Below are 24779 nucleotides of genomic sequence, written 5' to 3'. Positions count from 1 at the left end.
GTGGACAGGCTGGAAACCTGGACTCCCTGGAGTGTGGGGACGTCCCAGGCCAGGGGCCTCCCTCCCCAACTCCTGGGACCTTGGCTTTGGGGAAGGGTCTGGCTTCCCATCAGGACACCAGGATGGTGCACGGCCTCCCCACGCCCACTCTGGCCCCTGGAGCAGCCCTGCTCGTTGGTGACTTTATTGCTAAGTCACCTGAGAGGCTGCGGCGGCTTTCCTGAGGGGAGCGTTTGGAGTGTGCAGAGCGAGTTTTACATGGTCCTGGGGCAGCGGCTCAGCTGGGCTCGGGAGGAGGAAGGGGTTACGTGGATCAGTGGGGACCCCGCAGCGCCCACAGGCTCGCGGATGCCAGCTGAGTGCGAGTGCCACCGTGGTCCGCAGGGACTTGGGCGGCTCTGGCCTGACGTCCTGGGCCACAGACTTTCGATGGCGTCAGCAGCTGGCCACCTTTTCTTGACACCAGGCCAGTTCTGTTTTGGGGCTTCTAATCTGTCCCTCGTGCAATGTCACGGTAGCCCCGGGGCGGTGGCCACAGCTGTTATCTCCATTCTCTGCCCAAGGACGAGGACGTGACCTGCCAGGGTCAGATGGTCACTGAAGGACAGCGCCAGGATTTGGACCACGTCGTTGGTTCCAGAAGCACCGCTTGCACCCGGCGCTGTGCAGGGACACAGTGACGTGTGGCAGCGGGAACCATTGTCACCTGCGGGTCCCACAGCTCCCGTGTGTGCACGGCCCCGTTGGCCAAGGCACTCTGAGAACCCGGATCTGCTGGCCATAGGGGTCAGCAGGCGTGGGGACTCTAGCCCTCTGGCCCGCGTGCGATGGCGGGGTTGGCCCTGGGCACCCCCTTCTCTGGGTGCCTGTTACACCCGTGGGACCTTCGGCCTGACTCACCGGGTTGGCCCTGAGACCAACTTGGAGTCTCTGAGCCTGATCCTTGGCACTGAGCCTTCCGGCCCCTGGAACCGTGGCCCAGCTGAAGGGCGAGAGACCAGGGGCCACCTCCTGGGCCCACTGTGGTTGTGGGATGGGGCCGGCCAGGTCCTCAGGGTGGCCAGCCCTGCCCTGCACATGCCCCTGCCCAGCAAGCAGAGAGAAGCAGGCCCTTGCAGCAGCAGGGAGCCTGGGCCCAGGCCCTGGGGGAGCCGTCAGGGCCCTCGCTGCCCATCGGGAGCTCAGGGGCCAGCTGCCCCGGGGCAGTCCATGCCGGCCTCTCCCACCCAGCGAGGCTGTGTCTCGGAGGTCACGCTTCCTGGAGCTGCAGTCGCCTGTGGAGGGGTCTCTGCAGGCTCCGCTGCGGAGGTGATGCCCAGGTGTCCAGGAGGCACCAGGTGACCCTGTTCTATGGCCCGGTCCTCAGGTCCAGTGACTGCTGGGAGCCATGGTTCCTCCACTTCCCGCCTGCTCAGGGGTGGCCCCTCTGCCTCTGGGTCTCCGATGGCGACCCTTCCAGGACAGGGACCCTGGCCCCGTACACAGTTGGTGCCCACGTGCTTGGGGGGTGGGTGAGGGAAGGAGGCGCCCCCTGTGCGGGGGGATCCGATTCCCGGGGTGTGGCGGCTGTGGGCGAGGCTCCCCGGGAGGGTGTGGCCCTGGGGAGCGGGGCCAGGAGGTGGCCTGGCGGAGGTGAGCTGGCCGCGCCGTGTGGTCCAGGCCAGCACCTGCAGGGGAGGTGGACCAGACGCACCCGCGGGAGAACAGTGGGAGATATGGAAAGACCCGGGCAGCACCGTGGGGCGGCCATGGCCCGGCCCAGCCTGCGAGGTGAGAATGACCGGGCAGCTCCCCAGGCCGGGCACCTCGGGGGTCCTGCTGGGGAGTGGGTGGGTGTTTGAGGGTGCGTTCCTGCAGGGGGTTGCTTATTGCTTCCTGTCACCCCGGGGCTGTGAGGGTCGGGATCGGGTGACAGAGGCCCCGAGAGCAGGGACCCCTGCAGATGGCCCAGCTCCTGCCTGCTGCTGCCCGCCCGTTACTGGCCCTGTGGACCTGTCTCCACAGGCAGGGGCTAGGGGCCCGGGAGAGGCAGCCTGGTGACTGGGGCCCGGGGAGTCCACAGAGACAGCGTGTCCAGCTCCTCGTACCCGGGATCAGGTGGGAGGAGGGTGGACGGGGCCAGGAATGGCCACCAGAGGGAGGCCTGGCCAAGGCTGGGCTGGCCCCTGCCAAGACCCAGGGTGGTCGAGGAAGTGCGCCCTTGGCCGGCTTCTCCCAGGCCACAGTCCCCAGCTTGGTCACCACACACAGGCCACCTGCTGAGTTCAGGAGCCTTGCTGGGCTGTCCCCGGGCAGCTCCGGCCCTTCATAGAGCTCCGAGGCCCCTTGGGTGCTGATCTGCAGCAGGGGGCTGGCACGGTGGCCGCTGCCCGGACCCAGGACCCCAGCCCCACACAGATGTCAGGAATTAGTGGCGTCTCTTCAGGGGACTCGGAGGGCGGCCTGCCCAGCCGAAGGTCCTGAGGAGGAGGAGCACAGGCTCACCGTCTTGGGCCTGAAGTCCACAGCTGTCCCCAGAGGGTGTCATCCGGTGGCTCCAAGCAGGGGCTCTGTGTCAGGACCCTGGCTGCACGCGCACGCTGGGCCTGGCTTCCCCGCAAGGAGGGGCCGGCCTGGGCTCTTGACCTCGAGGTGGCCCAGCACGCCCTGGGGCCCAGAGGCACAGCTGCCCCTGGGCGAAGGTGACCGCCACTGCAGGGACAGGGAATGTCCCATACGACTGAGAAGCACCTCTTTCCCACCGCGTGCAGAACCCAGCAGAGGGGGTGCCCTGGTCCTTCACTGAGGTCCCAGCCCTGCCCTGGGCAGTGGGCTCTGCCCAGCCCCCCTCTCTGGGTCCATGCGTGTAGGTTGGTTCTGCTGCTGTCTAGCCTCAGGGTCTCTTGCTTTCTCTGTCTGGAGACACTTCGAGGGCATCTTCTTCCACACTCTAGAATGAGCACCATCACCGTGTGCTGAGACCGGCACTCAGGTGGCACTTGTCCCAAGCCTGGTAATAAGAAGGGCCATGAGCGCAGCGCCCCGATGCCCGGCACAGCTGACCCAGTCCGTGGAGGGGTGGCTCCAGGCCCAGCCGTGGTCTCTGACCGGGCCTCAGTCAGGAGCCCCTGTGTCTGTGGGTCCCTGTGAGGACCCCGTGAGACAGCACCTGGCCTCCTGCACGGGGCAGCCAGGGGCTCAGGGGCAGCAGCCGCCGTCTCTGTGAGACTGGGTGGCAGCAGGGAGAGACCGGGTGATAGGCCCCACATGGAGGGGTCACTGTGAGGACTGCCTTAGTTAAGGTATAAGCTACAACAAAGGCTGGAGAGCGTGTTGTGTGCTCAAAATTGTCAGCAGGGGTACAGTCGTAAGTGAGATGCCATTGCTCTAACCACCTTGGCTAAGCCACCAAGAACCTTAGAGGTGCTAGAGGTTGCCTCCTTGTTTCTGGGTGACTGCTGGAGCTCCAGCCGTTGAATCCACTTTCCAAGAAAAAGGTGGGAAAGGAGCAGAGCCTTTTTTCTTAAAGAGAGACCTTCTCAGGGACTTTTCCTGAACTGGGCTGGCCCTCACAGAGCCTCAGGGGCCACCCTAGCTGCAAAGGAGGCTGGGGACTCATGTAAACTCATTGCTCATGCAAACTGAGAGATGGGCTGCAGAAGGGCAGGTCTATCCAGCCCCTGTTGCCAGCCAGCGTGGGCCCACCCCCCGGTGGCCTTTGGGGAGAGGCACTGGGGCCTGCAGTGGCAGTCTGTGTGCCGAGGGTTGCCCCAGGGCCGCGCGGTTGGTAACACTGCCTCCGGGGACAGGCAGCCGCTCCGTCTCCCAGCAACACTCAGCTCCGGCTCCCACAGCTGGAGGCCGCTGTGGTGACCGCCTTCTGGCCTCCTGTCTTCCGCCCCGGTCCCAGGGGTCTGAGGGCAGTGCCCAGCATTGGCAGGAAGGTACACAATGGTCCTCTGCTCTTTATGTGCCTGGGCAGAGGCCAAGGTGGTTTCTCTAGGGCCTCCTCCTGAGGCTCCTCCTGCCTCGGGCCACAGCCTCCGTCCTGTGTGGGTCTCCACACCTGGGCTGCCTCCAGTGCCACAGGAATACTCTTGTTTCTTTCTCTGCAAAGTTGATGGCAGTTGTCCCCATGCCACCCGGTGCCTTAGCCACTCGCTGCGCACGTGTACCTGGAATGCAGACAGTGTGACGAGGGGCAGGGTGTGCACTTTGTTTTATTTTAATTAATTTGCACTTAGATAGCCACCTGTGTGGGGGCCACCAGGCTAAACAGGACAGCCATAGACACAGAGCCCAGGGTCTCTACTCTGCCAAGGGGAAAGATGCATACGTAGCACTCGTCGAGATACCTAAAGAGATTCCACTGATATGGTCAGGCCCAGAGAGGGACAGTGACTAGCCCAAGGTCACCCAGCAACTAGTAGACCCTCTGAGGTGGAAACCCAGGTTTTCTGACTCAGCTGCTTCGTCGTCTCTGCAGGGTGAGGTTGGCCCGCTCCGTGCAGAAGGGAAGGCAAGTTTTAGGTGTCGTGGTGACACACCGTGCAGGGTGGCAGGCGTGTTGAGGTGCTCCACACGGGTCTCTTGAGTCTTGGTGTTTGCTCTGTGGTGCTGGGAAGGGGCAGAGTCTCGTGCTTGCTCGGCCAGTGCTCTCCCCTGAGCCGCCCCACACCCAGTCTTGCTTTTTCGTCACCTTCCTTGCTCAGGTGAGGCCACCAAGGCTCAGGGACAGGAAGGGTCCAGCCTTGGGAGACGGGGCTTCCGGGCCCTGCCCCCTGCCCAGCTGTTTTCCAGCCTGGTCTCCTGGACTTGCCTCCTGCAGGTGCTCACCTGGGCCCCCCTGCTCCCGCAGGCCGGGGGGGGGGGTAGGCAGGACGAGGTGGGTTGGGGCAGGCCGAGGTGTCCTGCCCCGCAGCTCTGGCCCCTGCCTGCCCCACCCTGAGCGGTGCTGTACTGAAGTCCCCTCTTGGGGTGGCCCTGCTCCTGCGCCTGTGTCCTCCGGGGTGGGCGGGGCAGGGCTGCTGGGACGCAGTGCAGGGCCCAGCCACATGGGAACCTTAGATGACCCTGGAGACCGGGTTGGGAGGGTGTACCCCGCGCCTGTTTGGGACCCGCTTAGGCCGAGAGCTGCTTATCATTGTTCTGGGGTTCAGCACCCACTGTGCACCTGGGGGGGTTGGCTTTACATCTGGGGACCCCCAGTGGGTGGCACCCAAGCAGCATGCGGGACAGTCGACCCCCCAAAATGACACCAGGCCTATGCAAGGTCGGGACCCCTGCTCAGGCCTGGAGTTGAGCCAGGTCTCTAGGGACCCACGTCCTGCTCCACAGACAACAGGAGGTGACCGCGGGAGGTCCCCAGGGCGGTCCGAGGAAGTCGCTTCTGAAGGAAAAAATAAATAAAAACCCCCGTCTTCCACCTGCGTGGGGACGGGTGCACGTGGACATTCGTTAGCGTCACGTTTTGTGGTGCGTAGACTCTTGGTGACGGTCGTGGGACTAGGAACCCCTGAGGGACGGGCAGTTGAGGACTATTGATGAGAGAAAATTCCAGAGTCTCGGGTACAACCCGAGAGGGGAGCCCCACGGGGCCGAGGTGGCCAGGGCCAGGGCCAGGCCTTCAGTGATCTGACCTCCCGCCCGCCCCCGCGCTCTCCCCGGTGCCCGTCCTGCAGTTCAGCCTCCCGGCTGCTGCTGGGGCCGTTCTCTGCCTGACCGCCACCTCTTGAGCGTGGACAACACGTCCCCCCCAGGATGGCCCCGTCCTCCCCAGGATGGCCCCGTGCTCCCCAGGATGGCCCCGTGCTCCCCAGGATGGCCCCGTGCTCCCCAGGATGGCCCCGTCCTCCCCAGGATGGCCTTGTCCTCCCGGTGGACAGGCCCCCGCCTGGCGTCTTGCTAGCTGGTGTGGCCGCTGCTCACTGGGGGCTTCTGAGAGCCCGGTGGCCCTTCTCCCTTCCAGAGAACTCTGAGGTGAGGGTGGCTGCAGGTGCTCTCCTGGATGATGGGGGACAAGGCCAGCCTCCGAGGCCTGGGCACTGCCCACCCTGCTCTTGAGCAGCCGGTGCCCTGCAGCAGCCCACTCCCTGGTGCCCAGCTCCTCCCATCTGGGCTCATGGGGCTCTGACTGTCCCACTGGGGCATGTGCCTGGTGTCCCCAGGGCCCTCGCTGGGGTGCTGTGCTGGGGTGCGTGTGGCAAGGACGGATGGGCGCTGGGAACCTCTTGGCTGAGTGGAGCCGCTGGACAGCTGAGCACCTGGGCGTGTGCGCACACTGGACGCAGCAGAGGGGGAAGGGTGGGACCCAGGACCTGCCGCGCCCACGCCACCTCCCGCGACAGTGAGGGTTCCTGAGGTTGTCTAAGGCACTGGGCGGCCGGTCAGGAGATGGGGAGCCTGCAAGGTCCCCTAGGCTGTGGCCCTGAGGGTGAGACCTGTGGGGGAGGGAAGCCCTGAGGTGGGCAGCTGAGCACAGGCTACAGGGCAGTGGTGTGGCGGAGGCTGGGGCATGGTGGAGGCCAGGGGCATGGTGGAGGCTGGGGCATGGCGGAGGCTGGGGCATGGTGGAGGCGGGACATGGCAGAGGCCAGGACATGGCAGAGGCTGGGGCATGGCGGAGGCTGGGGCATGGTGGAGGCGGGACATGGCAGAGGCCAGGGCATGGCAGAGGCTGGGGCATGGCGGAGGCTGGGCAGCCTCCTGGACTGGGCGTTTCAGGGCAGCCGTCAGCTTCAGGGGGAGAGGACTGGGGCTAAGGAGGGCTGCGGAGCAGGAAGGTGGCAGGGAGCCTCTATTATCTGGGCAGCTCCACCCAGGGTGGCCTCCAGGTGATGGAGGTGGAAGAGGTCCAGGTGACATTGGTGGCTCCCCTTCTGAGGCCACGGGGATGGGGGGGCGTGCGTCCTGCTCCCCCTCCCCTGGGCCCGGCCCTGCCCCCTCCACCTCAAGACCCGAGGAAGCCCAGGGAGTCCAGCAGGGTGAGTACCTTAGACCTGAGTGCCCACAGGCGCTGGTGACCGAAGGTGACACTCACGAGTGGCACTTCTCGCCCACATTGAGCACTTCAATGGGAGTGGCCCCGCAGCTGATAAGGGGTGGCCCATCGTACTGATGGGGACCTGCTTATGTGCCCAGCCAGAGGCCTGGGACCCGTGCCCAGCTACTCCCCTTCTGTGACCTTTAGGGGTGAGGGTGGCGCCCCAGGCTCCGTGGAGTGTGCCTCCCGGGGTAGCTGCCGATGCCCGCGGTCCTCCCGGTGCCCCAGCCCCTCCCGGTGCCCTCTCTGAGGGGGCGGGGAGGGACACGCTGGCCCACTTGGCTCCTCTGCTCATTTCAGATGCTCCTGAAGGCCACTGGGTGCCACGCGCTGCCCAGGCACAGGGGACCACCGTGGCCAGGACGCGTGGGCCTTGTTATTTGCTGATGAAGTCGCATCCCCAGGCGGCTGCGGCGAGGGCTGAGCCCTGGAGAAGGGTGGGGGGTGTGCAGGGCCGTGCACTGAGCCGCCCTGGTGGACACCCAGGGCCACCCCGCCCTCCCCGGAGCCGACCTTTAGCTTGGGAAAGAGTCCAATCAGTCAAGAGCTGAGGACGGGTCCAGGAGGCCAGAGAAGGCCGGAGGTGGGTGGGGACTGTCACAGTGAGGAGGCAGCCCCGGGAAGTGGGAGAGGGAGGCACAGGTGCCGAGGCCCTGAGGCTGGGAAGAGCTTGCGTGTCACAGGGACCCATGGGGACGGGCGGGTGGTGCAGGGGTCCAGGCTGCAGGCGGAGCCTCGGGCAGCCTCAGCGATCCAGAGCGTCCCTCCATGTGTCTCCCAGGTGAGGTTTGTTTCCCTCTTGATGTGCCACCCAGAGCCGTCACCGAGGTCTGTGTCACCTGCCCCCTGTGGTGTGGTGTTGGTGTTTGGCGTTGCTCGGGCGAGCAGACCTGGAGGAGTGTCACCAGCCTGCGGCCAACCTGGCAGGAGGCTGCAGTGGGCACACCTCTCCCTGGGGGACGCGGACACCCCGAGGCCTGGGAGGAGGGGACGCTGCGCTCTCCTCAGCCTTGTCCCCTGGGACTCGCTGTCGCGGGGTGGGATCCCAGTGCTGCGGGACCCTAGGCAGCTGGCACCACCCTCCTCCTACAGGTGGGAGGGAGGCCCGGTTCCGGGCGCGGGCGGAGCTCCTGCGCTGGGTCCTGCAGGCCAGGAACAGTTCCAGGGGTTTGCGGAGCCTGGGGCTGTGGCTTGGGGTCCCCTGCTCACTCTGCCAGCCGCGCAGCCCTCAGACCTGCCCTGCGCACTTTGTGTGTTTATTTATATTTATCTATTTATTTGTTGGTACCAGGGATTGAACCCAGAGGTGCTTTACCACCAGCCACACCCCAGCCCTTTTTGTATTTTATTTGGGGACAGGGTCTCCCTGAGTTGCTTAGGGCTTCGCTTAGTTCCTGAGGCTGGCTTTGAACTCATAATCCTCCTGCCCCGGCCTCCGGAGCCTCTGGGATCATAGGCATGGGCACTGCGCCTGGCAACGTCCTGACCTCCGAGCTGCCTGAGCTTGGAGCCTCCACGTTCTGATCTGTCACAGGGGGGTCGTGGTGGCACCTGCCTTGGGTTTGGGGGAATAAATGCGATGTCCTGGGGAGCGTCATCGGCTCGCTGCGCTCCTGGCTGTGGTGGTAACTGCTGGGACTTGGCCGCGGGGTGGACAGGCTCAGGGCAGTGGCAGCCGCCGTGGTGCCCCGAGAGCGTGGGGGGCTGGGGGACTCTGGAGACTGGGCGGGGCCCAGGGCTGGGCTGGACCTTGGGAATGAGGTTCGGTTTCGGGGCTGGGGGGGGTCCTTCCCTGCACACGTGGAGGGACCTGCAGGAGAAGCGAGAGCGACTTTGAACTGTCCCCAGAAAACGCTGTGACAGCAGCCGTGCTGCCCTCTGACGCTGTCCCCTTCTCCCCTAGGGCTCCTGCGGGAAGAAGTGTCCCGGCTCCAGGAGGAAGTCCACCTTCTCCGGCAGATGAAGGAGATGCTGGCCAAGGACCTGGAGGAGTCGCAGGGTGGCAAGTCCCCCGAGGTCTTCTCGGCCACCGAGCTCCGGGTGCAGCTGGCCCAGAAGGAGCAGGAACTGGCCAGAGCCAAGGAGGCCCTGCAGGGTGAGTCGCGCCCGGGCTGCCACTGCCCGGCCCCGCTCCGGCCCTTCCCGGGGTGGGATCCCCGTCTCGCAGGGTTGGCTGTGGTCCTCGTTCCCTCCTGCAGGGTGACCACCACACGTTGTCCATCGTGGCCGGCCGTGGGCACCTCTCTGTGGGACACGAATCACGGGTGGGCGTCTTTGGTGGCCCAGCCTGCGGACCCAGCAGCAGGTCTCTCTCCCAGCCTCGGGGGCTGCAGTGCCCACCCTGACAGGACAGCGTGGCCAGGCTGGTTTCTCTGCTGCAGAAGCGTCTGTGTCCCCTGCGTCACTGGCTCACGGCAGCGGGCTCTCTAGGAGGGGCTCGGGCCTCTTCTCACATTTCCTGCTAAGAACAGCAGCCTGCAGCCCGGGCCCGGGGAGGAGCGGGCAGGTGGCCAGGTGTTGGTGTCCAGGTGGCCTCTCCATCAGATGCCCCCGGACCCCCGACACCATGGGGCAGAGATCGGCTCTACACAGGAGGGAGCCAGGGCGCTGTGCACCCGGCCGGGTTCCTTGGAGCTCGTTGGGGACCCGGCGGCACTTGGAGATCTGGGGCCTGAGACCTGGGCGGGGAGCAGCCTTCGGGGTCTGCCTGGTTCTCTTTAGCCCCTGAGTGTCTCTGCTCCTCCCGGGGTGCGTGTGGGGCGCCAGGCTTGCTTTCCAGGGAGCCCGGGGAGTTGACATCCAGGGGAGCCCACCCCGAGTGTCCAGTGCTCTCGATTGAATTCTTTCCGGTGTCCACGCTCCCCCCAGCGGCAGACGAACCGCCCTCTTGTGCTGGGAGTGTGTGGGGGGGTGGGGTCGCGGGGCCGTGGGGTGGCAGTGGTGTGTCTGTGGCCCAGCCTGTGTGGCATGCTTGGGAACGCATCTGGCCAGGTACACACGCCTGCTCATGTGCAGCCGCCCAGCAGGCCCGATGGGTGGCCTGGCCACCAGCGTCTCCTCTCGTGCCTTCCCTGGATGGAACCCCGGGTCCCAGGAGTGTCCAGTGCATGTGTCCCTGGGCCCAGGCTGTGCAGGCTGAAGTCCTTGGTCGTTCTGAGTGTGATGGTCCTGCAGAGACTCGGGGCTGTGCAGCAAGGCGCCCCACAGCCACCGTCCCCAGACTATTCTGGGGACAGCAGAGCCCGCCTTCCTGGTCCTTGGCCAGGGTCAGAGTCCCACCATATTTGCTCACGGGGACCTGGGAGGAGGAGATCCCAGGGGAGTCAGCCCAGGCTCCTATACCCACCGTCCCAGCTTCTCGGCTGTTCCCAGGCCCGAGCGTGGGCAGCAACGGCTTTGCGGGGGGAGGGACGGGAGCTAACTGAGTCTCTATAGAGGGGGGATCACGCACCCTCCTCCCTGTCACCCACAGCGAGCAGGTTTGCACATTTGATCTATGTGCCGGGTGCCTGGACCCACAGCCATGGCCAACTGTGTTGTCACCTGCTACCTTGTATGTGCCTACGGTGCTGCACATAGTAGGCGCGGTACGAGACGGACCGGAACACGATGAGACAGAGCAGCCATGGCTACATACTGCATCAGGGTTACTTAAAACCTAGGAATTGTCTACTTCCAGAATTTTCTACATAGTATTCTCAGACCGTGGTTGACCACAGGCCACTGAAGCCACGGGATGCAAAGCTGTGGCGGAGCAGGGCCTGCCGGGCAGGTGTTCCCTCCAGCTCTGGGCTGGAAGGTTTCCTGTCCCTCACCAGAGGCTTGTGGCCTCCCCCAGGGGTCCTGCTGATTGCTGGGCAGCTCCTCTGTAGGAGGAATAGCGTGGGCGACAAGGACTTGTCAGGAGCGCTCTGTGCCATCGCTGTCCTAAGGGCCTGGTCGGCCACCTCCCCAGTCCTGCTGGGAGCTTTGACCCTCCACCTCCGACATCTGAATGAGGTTCAGGGAGGTTGGGTAACTTGGCCAAGGTCACACAGCTCCTCAGCAGCGGGGACAGAGGCGTTTTGCGGGGTCCCACCACACTTCATGTTGCCTCTGTGTGCGGTCCCCTGAGGCGAAGCTGGTCTGCGTGAAGGAGGCAGGCTGTCTGGCTCAGCCGTGGGGATGGCAGGCGAGCGAGAGTGGCACACGGAACACAGAGGCTTCTGCCGCAGAGAAACCGGCCCCGCCCGGGCTGGGCCCCAGCTGGACCCCTCACTAGCTGCGTGATCTCGTGTAGATTCCTCAGCTTCTCTGAGCCAGTCCTTTGCTGAGGATAATAACTGTGCTTACCACCGGAGCTGATGATAGTCGCTGCTCCCCAGGTCGTGGGGATTAAATGAGATAGAAGGCGCTTGGCTCAGCGCCTGGCACCACTACTAAGGACCATGGTGCATGCTTAGTGATGATCAGGGCCAGGGGCTTGGCAGACCTCCCTGGATCCGCTAGGCGCTGTTGGCTGCCTAATTGGCATCAGGGGTGGCCTAGACCTGAGAGTCCCTGGTGCCCCCCCAAGCTCAGGATGGCAGTGTTCTGCAAGGCCTGGGAGTGGGCACCTCAGGCCACCTGGAGCCCCTGCCGGGACTCCCCAGTCGTAAGGAAGAGGCTTCCTCCCCGGCCGCGGCCCGCGGTGCGTAAATTGCAGACAGATGTGGGCAGGAGGAGGGATTTCTGTGCTGGAATGAGGAGAAGGAGAATAGGGGCCCAAGCAAAGCCGGCAGCAGATGTTGGGGTGACGCCTGCTTACAGCCACTGTCCCTGTGGGGAGGAGGCAGAGGCCACTCGGCATCCCACCCCCATACCCCAGCCTCGTGGGGTGGACGAAACCTGCATTTTAGGATTAGGGGCTCAAGCGGATCACGGAACGGCAGTCCATGTCCAGTGTCGAAGCAATGAAGGGAAGGGAGTGGGGAGACCCCTTGGCCTCCCTGGGGGTGAGTCTGGGGTGTCCGGTCCCCCAGTGAGCCCAGAGCAGAAGCCCCGACCCGAGTCCCCGCACGACCCCGTTCCACACATGCGCTGAGCTTGTACCCAGGGAGCCCCGGGGTGTGGTGATGTCACCCAGCTCCTCCGTTTCATGATTTCCGTGTAAATCAAGGCATCACGGAAATCATGGTAATGAAAATTCGCTTCTTTCATTTTGTAGTCTCTTAACAGCATGTTGAATGTGTGGAGCGATTTCCCACAACAATAAATACTCTTTGAAAACATAATTTTTAATGACTACATAATGTTCTCCCAAATGGAGATACCATCATTCATTTCACCATTTTCCTGTTATTGGACATTTAAGTCATTTCCACTTTCTCCCTCTGCCATTATATAACATGTTACGTAACGCGCCAAGAAAGGTCATGCGCGTGGAGCCTTTTCCTTTCTCCCCGTACCCCCCCAGGACAGCATTTCTCAAACTTTCTGACCCAAGGACCACGTGACATTGTCACAGCATTGAGGATCCCACAGAGCTTTTGTTTCTGTGTCTGAAACTTCTATTTACCATTCTAAAAGTTCAGACGGGGAAAAATGTGTGAATATTCAACAATTTCTCTTAAAACAATAATAAACCCATTATCTGTTGGCATAACTAAGATTATTTTGTAATGAGAAGCAACTACATTTTCCCAAACATGAGCAGGGGCGTGGTCTTCCATGTTTTGGCCAAAGCCCTTGGTGTCTGGCTTCCTGGTGGCTGTCCCCAGCCACGTCCCCCGACCTCAGTTGTTGTTTTGGTTGAAAACCTAACATCACACAGATCTGTGGTGAGCACAGGAGTAAGTTAATTGCCTTATTACATAACTGTGGACACCCCTGATGCCATACTAAACTCAGTGAGAGGTATTGAAGGCTTGTTGCCCTGTGGAAATCCAAGCCTTTTTTTATTGTTGTTACTGGGGATTGAACTCAGGGCACTCGACCACCAAGCCACATCCCCAGCCCTATTTTGTATTTTATTTAGAGACAAGGTCTCCCTGAGTTGCTTAGGGCCTCACTTTTACTGAGGCTGGCTTTAAACTCACCATCCTCCTGCCTCAGCCTCCCGAGCCACTGGAATTACAGGTGTGTGCCACTGCGCCCGCCCAAACCGCATGCACTTATACAGGGCTGCACTGATGTCGTGGGGACCAGTTTTGCTCTTCAAATGGATATTTTTCCCCCATGTAATTTCTTTCCCTCCCCTCCCCGCCTCTCAATCTCTCCCTCCCTCCCTCCCTCCCTCCCTGCATTAATGGGAATTAAACCCAGGGTCCTTGCACATACAGGTGCTCTATCACGGGGCCACGTCTGCAGCCCTTTTTATTTTCTATTTTTAGACAGTATCTCACTAAGTTGCCGCGGCTGGCCTCAAACTTGCAATTCTCCTGCCTCAGTCTCCTGATCACAGGCATGGGCCACAGTACCCAACCTCACACCTGATTTTTTACAACTTCACACACTAATCTTGGGGAACATTTGGGCTCTCTGAGTTGTGCAGATCTCCCAGGATTGGTGTATTTCATTATCCGGTACCAAAAGCGCATGTGTTAACATCACCACCGGCCCCATCAGACAGTCTCTGAGAATTGAGAAGCTGTTAAAGTCAGGGGGGCAGATCAAGTGTGCCAGAATTCTGCTTTTTTTTGCTCAATTGCCTAAGGTTTATCCTTGAAGACAAACACTGTCAGTTGTTTTCCTAGAGACAGCGGTTCATCTTAGTTCATTTATGAGTCTAGTCCTTTCCTTTGCCAGATGCCACGGCTTAAGGTGTTTCATTCTTTCAAGCACAAATGGAAGAGTGGCTAGTTTAGCTTGCAACTGAAACAGCCACTCAGATGTTTTTCAAGCCACTCACTGTTCCTTGGCATACAGCAAAAGAACCAAAAATGTGTATGCCATTTGATTAACAGGCATGTAGTTGGGCGATCAACCTTTAACAAAAATATTAATTTTTACTGCTTTGTCAGTGATATCCGTCTGTGCGCGCGCGCATGCTGCAGTGGAACCCGGGGCCTCATTCTTGCTAGACGTGCGCTGAGTCATATCCCCAGCCCCATGAAATATACCTTTGGGTAAAATGCTATTTTTTGTTTGTTTTTTAATGTTCGTGATTGTTTCATGTAAAGAACATACAGTTACTAACAAAGTGTGGAACATATGGTTACTGACAAAGTTTGATGCCACCATCATGATTTCTGCCAAGATGTCAGCCATTGCTTTTGTGCCATCCATGAGATACTAAATGCAGTTTTTTTGTTTTTTTAAAAAGGAAAGCACGCGCCATCAAAGCTTCTTGGGAAAGCTGTTTTCTTGCAGCCTCATCTGTGCCCTCTAGCACACGGACGTACACGTGGTCACATCCGCGTCGTTCCTGGACGTACCCTGGCGTCACCTCCCTTCTGTGTCCTCCAAGTGTTTATCCTGGGGCTTCCTCCCCCCCCCCACTCCCTGATGGTCACGGTTCCTTCCAGCCCATTCAGCCTGGGGCTCCTCCAGGAAGGTCTGGGCCAGCTTCCCCGTCCAGTGGGGAGGGGACGAAGGTGACCTTGAGATGGCCTGGATGATCTGGTGGACCCCGTGTAGTCACAAGGGCCCTTTAGGTGGAAGGGGAGACAGAAGAGAGAGAGAAGGCAAGGTGGCGGCCAGCAGAGGCCAGAGCCATTCAGGGTGAGGACACAGGGAGGGCCGCAGGCCAAGGAGCAAGGGGCGGCCTGCAGCAGCTGGAAAGGACCGGGAGGCCACCTCCCCAAGATCCTCTGAGCACGAACAGCCTGGCCACACCCTGGGGTAGCCCAGCAAGGGCCTTCTGGGCCGCCCCGAAGCTGCGAGATCATTCGCCTCGTCCTCAGCCCCTCGATCTGTGACCATTATCACACCACGAGTAGAAAACTAATACCAGGCTCTTGTCCACAGGACTTGGCAGCCCTAGGGGCTGGACTGCTCAGGGCTTAGCGCACAGGGGTTTCATGGGCCCTTGCAAGGCTGGGACAGTGGTGCACGCCTGTAATCCCAGCAGCTCCAGAGGCTGAGGCAGGAGGATCACAAGTTCAAAGCCAGCCCCAGCCACTTAGTGAGGCCCTAAGCAGGCCCCTGCTGAGTACCACACCCGGAGCAGGGCGGGCCTTGCTCACTGTGCAGAGCAACGTGAGTGTGGTAGGCAGAGCAGCATCTGAGGCTGCGTTTGATGAACCCACCCACAGTTCTTGCGTCGGAAACCTAACCCCCAGAGCCAGGTGGTAATTTTTGTGACACATGGCGGTGTGTCTGGAAGTAGCATCTTTGGGGAGAATTATGGTTCCATGAGGTCACGAGGACAGGGTGTGCACGAGGACATTGGTGGCCTTATAAGACCATGACGAGATGCCTGAGCTGACACGTGTGGCCCACCTGACCATGGGCCACCCTGCCATGTCACCATGCAGGCTCCCCAGACGCTGCACCATCCATGCACCCGGACATTCCAGCCTCCAGAACCCTGAGCTGAGCAAACCTTTCTTCTTTATAAATTACCCATCAGAGTCACTCAGTTACAGCCACAGAAAATGGACCAGACACCTGAGTGTCCAGGATGTCTGCGAGGCCTTGCCCCCCGCCTCCCGGTGCGGCACCCGCCCCAGGCCAACCTCTTTGGCTGAACGGTGTTTAGATAAATGGCCTCTGGGCCTGAAAACCAGAGTCCCTGGGTAGCCAGCCCTGCTTTGAATGGTCTCAGGTTGCAGACGTGCTGGGGCGGGGCGGGCAGAGGTGGTGCTGAAGTCCTTGTCCTCCAGCCCTGGCAGGTGCAGCCTTGGCTCTGCAGACAGGTGACTGTTGAATGGAGGGACGCGTCACCGTGCTGGGAGTCACCACGGCTCTGTGGGTGTGAAAAGCTCCCTCGTGTGTCTGTGTCCCTGTCCACGCCTGTGCCCTGCTCTTCCTCTCGTTTCTCCCGTGGTTCATCCTTGGTGCAGTCGATGGCCTTGGGTGGCGTCCGTGTATCCCCTGAAGCTGCCACCGTTTTCCTGGGCCCCCAGGTGCAGCTGGTGGCCTGGTGGCCCTCAGGGCTGTGCAGGGAGACTGCTGTCCCCCAGACCTCACGTGGAAGGCTCTTAGTGGTGAGTCTCAGAGCTCAGTGGAAGCTTCCAGAAAGTCTAACTCTGCAGACAGAACGTCTTCCTGACACACTTTCAGCTGCTTTTTAATATTGTTAACAGGCCCCCCGCCCCGCCAGGCTTCTTAAACTCCATGGTTCAGATGGAGGACCCGCCCAGAGCCTCCGCTTTTCTGTCTTGGCTGTGCGCTGGGCCTGGGTCCCCCCTCTTCCCCCGTGGCTGGAACCCCAAAAGGGGCACATACTGCAATCTACACGGACTTTTTAAAAATAAAACTCCCCATCACTTAGTTTTATGGTGGTTTTGATATTTGAAACAAGAAGTTTCCAGGCGAGTGCGGAGTTCCCGTAGAGACCGCTGCCCCGTGAGAGGCCTACCGTCCTCCGCAGCCTTGGCCTTGTGGGTACTGCTGAGGCCATCCCTTGCATGGTGTCCACTGGTGTCATTGGCCAAAGCAAGTCACGTGGCCAGGCCCAGCCTCGGGTGGGCAGGGCCCCTGCAAGGCCGGTACCTTGCCAGCCCTTACTGTCACCATGTGTCGCAGAGATGGGCTTTCAGAATCGGCCCAGTGGGGGGCTCTGGTCACCGACAGTGTGACATTCCAACAAACTGTGGCTCCTTTACGTTTTATGGGACAGGTCTGTTTTCCCCCATATTTAATCTTTGATTGACACAGACTGATGTGACCGTCCAGTCGTGTGTACCTTGTGGGATGATCCAGTCCGGGTCATTAGCATGGCCATCATCGTAGGCCACTGTCACTCCTTTGTGGTGAACACGAAGTCCTGTCTAGTGATTTTGAAACACGTAACGGTCAGCTCAGCCCCACTAGGCTGCGGGGGATCCTGTCCCTCCTAACACTGGGCCTGTTGACCGGCCTCTCTGTCCCCTCGCCCACTCACCCCCGCCTGTGGTGACCACCATTCTACTCTTAGATTCTGCCTGTGACTGAGGTCACACTGTTACTCAAGGGACTGGTGTCCCCGTCCTCATCTGGTGCTTTTACCACTGAGTCCGTGACCCCCTGTAAGTTGGAAAGGCCATCTGTACCGTTCCCTGACTCCTGAGCGTCCCTCTCAACTCCCCACCTGCCGGGCCCGAGTCCCCTCCTCCGGCCTCTGCTTGGACACTTCAGATCCAAGTCTTGGTGGATCCCACGGAGGGTGAAGGTGCTAATGATGGACGCTCCCTCCGTCCTGAGACCATGGGGACACTGCGTTGATAGGAAACATACCCTCCCGCCCGCCACCCCCACGCGACGCGCATTTTAGAGTGGTTCAGTGGACCCCACCATTCTTCCCTGCAGGGGGTGGAGGGAAACCTTGCCCATCTTCACGGTGGCACGCCTGAGCTGTGGACAGTCTTGGGGAATGGCCATTTCAGCCAACGGGTCAGCCCTGGCGACGTCCTGGGCACCCCCGTGGCGGTGCCTGGGTGAGTTGTGCCTCCCGACAGCCGTGGTTGGGTGGGTCGCTGTTTGTTAGCCTCAGTTTTCCCAGCTGCAAAGTGGGGACAAGAGAAGTTAGGACGTTTCTGGAGGTTCGCAGCCAGGACTCGCCCCCAGCAAATCTGTTGGCTGTTCTTTAAGACATTTGCAAGACCCTTCTCTGACTCTGAAGGTGTGACAGTATCAGGGACAGGAAATCCAGAGAGGGCCAGGACTGGACCTGGGTTGCCTGCGGGGCCCCTGGAGGCCCCAGTGTTGGCTGACCCCTCGCAGGCTGTGCCCTGGAAGATGTCCCTAGGAGCAAAGGCCTCGAGGCTGGTCTGGGCCACCGCCCGCTCCCCGCCTGTCCCTTTGCAGTTCAGTGAACCCGCTCGGGCCCCAGGAGATGCCAGCAGCCTCCGTCCGGCCAGCAGGGTCTGCTGACCTTGAACCTCGGCTTTTTACTAGGGCCCCCGATCCAGGAGGGGTCAGAGGTGGACCCAGCGTCTGAGAGAAGCCGGGTGCTGAAGCTGCCCCCTGAAGGCCTGGACCGAGACCCCCTCAGAGCCCCTTTGGCCAGCCTTGCCCTCGACAGGGTCAGGACACAGCCTGAAACCAAGGCCCACACTGGCCCCTGTCTTGGGAGAAGCGCCTCGGCATGAGCTCGGGAGCGGGCGTCCTCCGAGTTGGCCTCTGGCGGCGTGGACTCTCTCCACTGGACACCAGGCCCAGCTGGCGTGAGCCCTGGCCCAGCGGGACCATGGACACAGGTCTCGTGTCATGGGCTCAGACTCTGCTCTCCTGGGCTGAGACGGGCACTGGGGGTGAGCTTTCAACAGGGCGGGCCTGCGGAGCAGCTGCTACAGAGCTTTACTCCGAGTTAGCAGACCTCAGGGGGCACCTCCCGGGCCGGCCCTCCCCGAGCCTCTGGATGCCTCACACCAGGTCCACTGCAGAGTGAGCCCGACTCCACAGCGAGGGGACCGAGTCTCCAACACAGTCCTGCAGCCTGGCCGTCCCGGCATTCGGATTTGAAGCCCTGAGCCTGACACAGACCCTCACCACTGCATTGGGTTAGTTTTTCAGTCATTGGAAAGTCTTTCTAGCGTGCATGAACTCCCAGAGAACGTACTCGTTCGTGGGGCAGTATGGATAAAGGTCCTATTTGTATATTTATTTATTTATTTTAGTTTTCAGTGGACACAACATCTTCATTTTATTTTTATGTGGTGCTGAGGATTAAAGGTCCTATTTGCCTGGTGCTGTTCTGGGCACTGGGAGTGCATCTGGCAGCCGGGATCTGTTTCTGTGAAGCTGCGTAACAAACAGGCCCCAGGTCTCAATGGTGTGAAACGGCCACCCGTTTTCCTCACTCCTGGTGATCTGTGTGTTGGGCTCAGCTGGGCAGTTCTTGGGTTCCACGTGGTGGCCAGGGCTCCCTTAGGTGTTCTGCTGGACATCCATGGTGGCTTCTCTGAGGTGTCTGGTTCCTTGGCATGATGCTGGGCGCAGCTAGGAACAGCCTCTTCAGGCCCCCGTGACACCCCAGCACGGGGTCAGCCTTTCTGCGTGGAGACGTGGGGCTCCCACCAAGGGTTCCAGGAACCGAGGTGCAAGTCACAAGGCTCCGTGACCCGGCCCCACAAGTCACTTGGCTTCACTTCCGCCACGTTTTATTGGTGACAGGCCAGAGAGACTCCACACTATAAAAACCATGTGGTGACAGATTTGTCCATTTTTGCAAAAATACCTTCTACCGCGGAGGGGAGAAGGCAGGCCGTTAACCCAGCGCTAAGTGGACACCCGCAGGTGAGGTAGAGACTTGCATCTGTGGGAGGAGAGCCACTTAAAAGTGGGTAGAGAAGACCCCCTGGGGTACGATGCACTGTAGAGACCAGTCCCCCGGAGCCTCGCGGCCCTCAGGTGAGAGCAGCCCGGTGTCCATCGGCAGATGAGCGAGCAAGGAAACCGGCACCCCACAGTGGAGTAAGCAGGATGCGTTTTTTTTTTCTTTAAATTGTATTTTTTTTAATTTTTATTTTTTAAACTTGTTTTATTTATCTATTTTTATTTTTATAGTTTTTTTAATTTGTTGTAATTAGTTACACATGACAATAGGATGCGTTCTGACACATGATACATAAATGGAGTGTGACTTCTCATGCTCCTGGTTGTGATGTAGAGTTACACGGGTCGTGTAATGTGCACACAGGACAATCATGTCCGATTCATTCGACCGTCACTCCTACTCCTTTACCCTGCCCTCCCTTCACTCCCCTCTGTCTAATCCAAAGTACCCCTCTTCTCCCCCCTCACCCACCTTGTTGTGAAATAGCATCTGCATGTCACAGAAAATATTTGGCCTTTGGTTCTTTGGGACTGGCTTATTTCACGTAGCATGATAGTCTCCAGTTCCTTTCATTTACCAGCAAAGGCCATATTTCATTCTTCTTTAAGGCTGAGTAATATTCCCTTGTGTATATCTACCACAGTTTCTTTATTCATTCATCTGTTGAAAGGCACCTAGGTTGGCTCTATAGTTTAGCTTCTGTGAATTGAACTGCTGTATACACTGACGTGGCTGCGTCACTATAGTATGCTGATTTTAAGTCCTTTGGGTATAAATCTAGGAGTGGGATCACTGATCAATGGTGGTTCCATTCCACGATTTCTGAGGAATCTCCCTACTACTTTGTAGAGTGGTTGCACCAATTTGCAGTCCCACCAGCAACAAAGGAGTGTACCTTTCCCCACATCCTTGCCAACATTTAAGCGTCAGCTTTTGGTACATGAGTATCTTGGAGAGATCTCAACAGCAGAGCCCTGGCCACAGAGTCCTGAACAGATGACGCTGTACAGAACTTGAGGGAATCAAGCTAGTTTAAAGGGGTAGGGGGGGATTGTGGGGTCGTGGGTATGTTCACCCTGTTGTCTTGGAGATGTTTTTGCGGGTGTAGCCATGTGCCAGGTCATGACAAGTGACCCACTATGTATCGTAGGCCATTTGTAATTAGAAACGCTGTATTTACAGAGAGTATGGTGGGCCAGGAGCCCTGGGGTAGTGTCTTGGTGCGGGGAGCATCTCAGTACCCTGCAAGCCATGTCACGGAGCAGTTTCCGGCTTTGCCTTCTTTCCCTGCATCTGGCCTTAGTGGATCACAGAGGGGACCCAGCCCCAGGTGGCCAGAGTCCTTGGGGTCAGGCTGAGCGTGCCAGGGAGCCCCCAGGGCAAGGGGAAGAGCAGAGGGTCTGAGAGGCCCACCTTCCCAGAACAAGATCAGCAAGGTCTGAGGCTGGGTGTCCTGGGGCCTGGGCTGCAGCCCAGCTTTTGAAATAGCTCTGAGCATGTGAGAGCTGGCCAGCAGCTGGGCGCTGCCTGGCCTGAGTGCCACAGGAGGCAGAGGAGGAGAGACATTTTTGGCATTGAGCTCAAAGGTCAGACCAATTCCACAGAGTGTTCCAATTCCGCCTGGGGCCAGGTACAGTAGCTTAGAAAAGAGGTTTCAAGCCAACGGCCTCCTGTGTGTGGTGGGTTTTGAAACACACTGACATTTAACGGGTTTATAACTTGTGTAGTTTATAAGTCGGTGCTGCATATACTATGAATCCCAGAAGGTCTCCGTGATGCTCCCATTCACAGATGAGAAGCTCGAGGCACAGGGCACAGCATGTCGGGTGGAGGGGGAGGCCCTGGCTGGCACGGGGACCTACGTGGACAGCAGAGCTGCTGGTGGTGTGTGGACGTGGTCAGCAGTGTTCTCAGTGGTGAATCGTTAGTGACGTGGCTCTTGGGTGGACCGGGCCTGGTGATCAGAGGCAGTGGTGTGGCAGAGCAGCGGTCAGGAGCCTGGCCCTGGCCCAGCATGCCCCCAGCCCCCGCAGGCCTCACTGGGAAACGGGAAGGTCCGGCCGGGCGCTCTTCAGAGCCCTGGTGATGCCCCGTCCACTCCCGCAGGCTGAGGAGAGCAGACCTGTGTGGGGAGAACAAGCCGCCCCGCCTCTGGGAGGCCGATGCCAGCCCCGCTCACGTTGCCCACCTCAGAGGCCCCCACCCTCCCCAGCCAAGAGGGGCCCCGGGCTCTCAGAGCCCTGAGCCCCTTCCGTGTCACTCGGTCACTGACCTGGGCAGCCTGGAGCCTGTGCATGCACAGGACCTCTGGGCCGTGGAGATCCGGGAGCACAGTTCTGGGTCAGGTCCCGTGAACAGAGCATGCACCCAAGGACAGGAGGTGGTCAGGAGCTGAGCGCTCAGGCAGGAGCCCTGAGCTGGGCCCTGACCGGGGCAGAGCCGCAGGAAGTGGCCGACAGGTGCTTCTCCGTGGGCTCTGCTTCTTCGTTGCCTTGGAGACGGGGCCCAGCTAGACGGGGCTGGGGAGGGGTGGCCATCTGGGGCTGTGAACCCGTCCTGCGATGGGGTCTCCCACTCACGCCCCGGCCCAGGGCTGCTGGCTCCTAACACCTGGCCTTTGTGGTGCTGGGAGGGACCCAGGGACTCCGGCAGCTGGGCAGGCGCTCTGCCTCCGAGCCTCGAGCAGCCTCCTCTTTGAGCACTTTTAAGGCTGGGGGTGCCTGGGTGAGCTCTGACGGGGTCTGGCTGTTGTTCACCTTGGTTGCTGCTGTTCCTGCCGCTCAGGCATGAGCCACCCGGGGGAGAGGGACAGTGGAGGAGAGGCCATGCCTGGCCCTGGGCTGGCACCACGTAGGTGCTCAGGAAATGGGTGGGGAGCGGAGGGAGGGCTGAGCCCCGGGCAAGGCCCACAGTTCTGCCCCAGACTCTGAAAGGCCCTCGTGCATGGGCAGCGTCCCTGGGCCTCGTTTTTCCGGTTATGGGACCTGTGGGCCCTGTCCTGGGCCCTGACCTCTCCCCGCCTCGTGTGGCTGCCCAAAGGACCCGTGGCATGGCACATCGTGGCCTCTGAGTCATCTGGAGAATCTGTGCTCATTTCCTTGAGGGCAGAGCCGGCTGGGTGGCCCTGGTGGCACTAGGAGAGAGTTCAACCAGGTGCCTCTGGCCGGGCCTGCCAAGCCACGCCGTGTTCTGGCAGAGCTGCTGGGCAGTGCCCTCCAGAGAACTGGCTGCGAGGCGAAAGTTCACGCTGACCACACTCTCCCAGGGCTGAACTACCAGGGCAGGCCGCTGGAAGGCTGGCCTGGGCAGGGCGGGGCTGACTGGGCAGCATCGGCCCATCCTGCACCTGCGGTTTCTGTCCCAGGCCTCTTCTCCCACCCCCTGGTCTGCCCTGAAGGTCCTTCTTTCCTTGGGCCGATCCAGAAGATTCTTCTGGATCGCCACGGCCCTGAGCGTGTCCCTGGGGAGAGCCGCCAGGGCTCAGGGTGTGGTTGTCGCGAGACCCTATAGAGCCTGTTAGAGCCCAAGTGGAGGCTGGGCGGCCTGCACCTGCCACTCGATGGGCGAGGTGTGATCCTGGAGTGGCCCAGCGGTCCCCTGGGGAGGCTGGTCAGCGGCCCCTCCCTTCACCTTGGGGGTCTTCCGTGCCTGCGGTGAAGCCCCCAGCCACCGTCTTCTCTCCACCTGATGGGTTTCTTCTTTGGGGGCAGCTCCTCCTTGGTGACTAGTGGCTGCCGCACATGCTGGGTCCACGCAGGCAGGAGGCCAGGTGTGCAGAGGTCCGCGTGCGGGGGACTGGCTTTCTGCACTGTCCCCGAAAGGGGGATGTCACACGGAGGCCCAGGGGCCTCTGTGCTGCTCAATTACAAGCAAATGAGCAGGAGGGCACAGGACTTGGGCGAGGAGGAGACGGGGCCCAAATGGGAGGCTTTGTCCCTGTTGCGTCCTGCGCTGCCTGAGCCCGGGGAGGGCACCCCCAGTCCCTCGGTGGCCAGGCACCTGGGAGATACACGGGAAGGGAGGGACCCTCTGGCTCTGGGTTCAGCCCAAGTTCTCAGGAGGAAGTGAAAGACGGAGGGGCGCCCTTGCTGACCACCGACCGTGCCCCGTCAACCAGAGCGCAGCCCTCAGCTTGTCCCCCGCCACCTGCAAGGTCCCCCAACCCTTGAAGCTCAGACTGGTCACGTAACTTGCTCAAGGTCAGGTGGCCAGCGGGCTGCCGGAGTTAGGGTGAGGCTGTGGGCCCGCTTGCCATCTCCCAAAAGAAAGGACACGTGGGCGGCAAGCCCCAGGACATCCCCTCGCTCCACTGACCACGAGGCATTTCTCGCTTCCCTGTGTGTCCCGGGCTGTGGTTTTGTCGTCCCCCTGCCCCGTCCCCGGGCCAGTCTTGACTTGCGGGAGTTCACACAGGTGACTCGGAGATCAGCTCACGCAGGCCACGTGAGGGGCAAAGGCTTCCAAGGATCGAGAGGCCTGTGGGTGGGCGCGACCGGGGACCAGGAGGCAGCAGTGATGTCCAAACACTGGAACCGGAGCCCTCGGGTTCCAGTCCCGGGCGATTGTCCCCGTGCCCCGTGGCACAGGGTTGCTGGTAGCAACACCCGCCCCCAGCTGCGAAGATGGAGGCGATTTGCACAGAGGTTAGAACAGGAAGTCCCTGTTGGTCCGCGGGTATTTTATTAGGACGCCTTCAGTAAACCTAGTGTGGCCGTGTGAATTGTCACTCCCACTGGGACACGCAAGGGCTGTTTTAAAAGTTTTTTGGGGACAATAGGAACTATTTCAGAAACACGGGATCTATCTCCTGGAGCAGCAGGCGGCCAGTGGAGGGCCGGTGTCCAGGCAAGGGGGTGGCTTGACCAGAGCCGGAGGCTGGATGCTCATGGTACACTCAGGGGACCTGGAGGCCACCGGGGGCCACCTGCCCCACTGAACAGGAGACAGGAGGAGTAACGCCTCCCCGCGCACCCTGACTCCCGCACCCTGGAGCTCGTCCTCACTCTGTTCGCAGCCCATCTGCATGTTCAGGACCGGCCGCCGCTCAGCCTCGTGATGTACGAGGACACCACAGGCCACTCCATTCTTTATGGGCCTGAGACAGACGTGATCTTTATTGTGACAGAGATGCACGGGCCTCGCAGAAGTCGGAAACTGTTCCAGGCCACGATGGATGGGGTGGGGGAGAGGGGAGCTCTTAAATCACAGCTCGGCCGCAGCCAGCACGGGGCTCTCAGACGGCGGCTCTCGGAGAAAGATGAGGGGCCCGCAGCTGACGTGGTGGCCTCTCCCGCCTGCGCCCTGCCCCGTGAACCTCAGCAATGCACGCGGCGATTCCCTGCCGGGCCACGTGTCCAGACAGCCGGCCCTCCCCATCCC

The 24779-nt window shown here is 60.7% G+C and overlaps 1 protein-coding gene across 3 annotated transcripts in view; it reads left to right on the top strand.

Annotated features, from left to right (window-relative positions):
- The window catches only part of Kazn (kazrin, periplakin interacting protein), a 346698-nt gene that overhangs the window by 240767 nt on the left and 81152 nt on the right, over positions 1-24779 (top strand). For all 3 annotated transcript variants that reach the window (XM_076861246.2, XM_076861244.2, XM_076861245.2), the window contains exon 2: positions 8925-9116. In XM_076861246.2, coding sequence (XP_076717361.1) covers positions 8925-9116 — 192 coding nt within the window. The remainder of the gene's footprint in view (positions 1-8924; positions 9117-24779) is intronic.

The sequence above is a fragment of the Callospermophilus lateralis genome, chromosome 7 (assembly GCF_048772815.1).
Source record: "Callospermophilus lateralis isolate mCalLat2 chromosome 7, mCalLat2.hap1, whole genome shotgun sequence".
NCBI lineage: Eukaryota > Metazoa > Chordata > Mammalia > Rodentia > Sciuridae > Callospermophilus > Callospermophilus lateralis.
The sequence above is the reverse complement of the archived record's forward strand: the minus strand, read 5'-3'. Positions and strand labels throughout refer to the sequence as shown.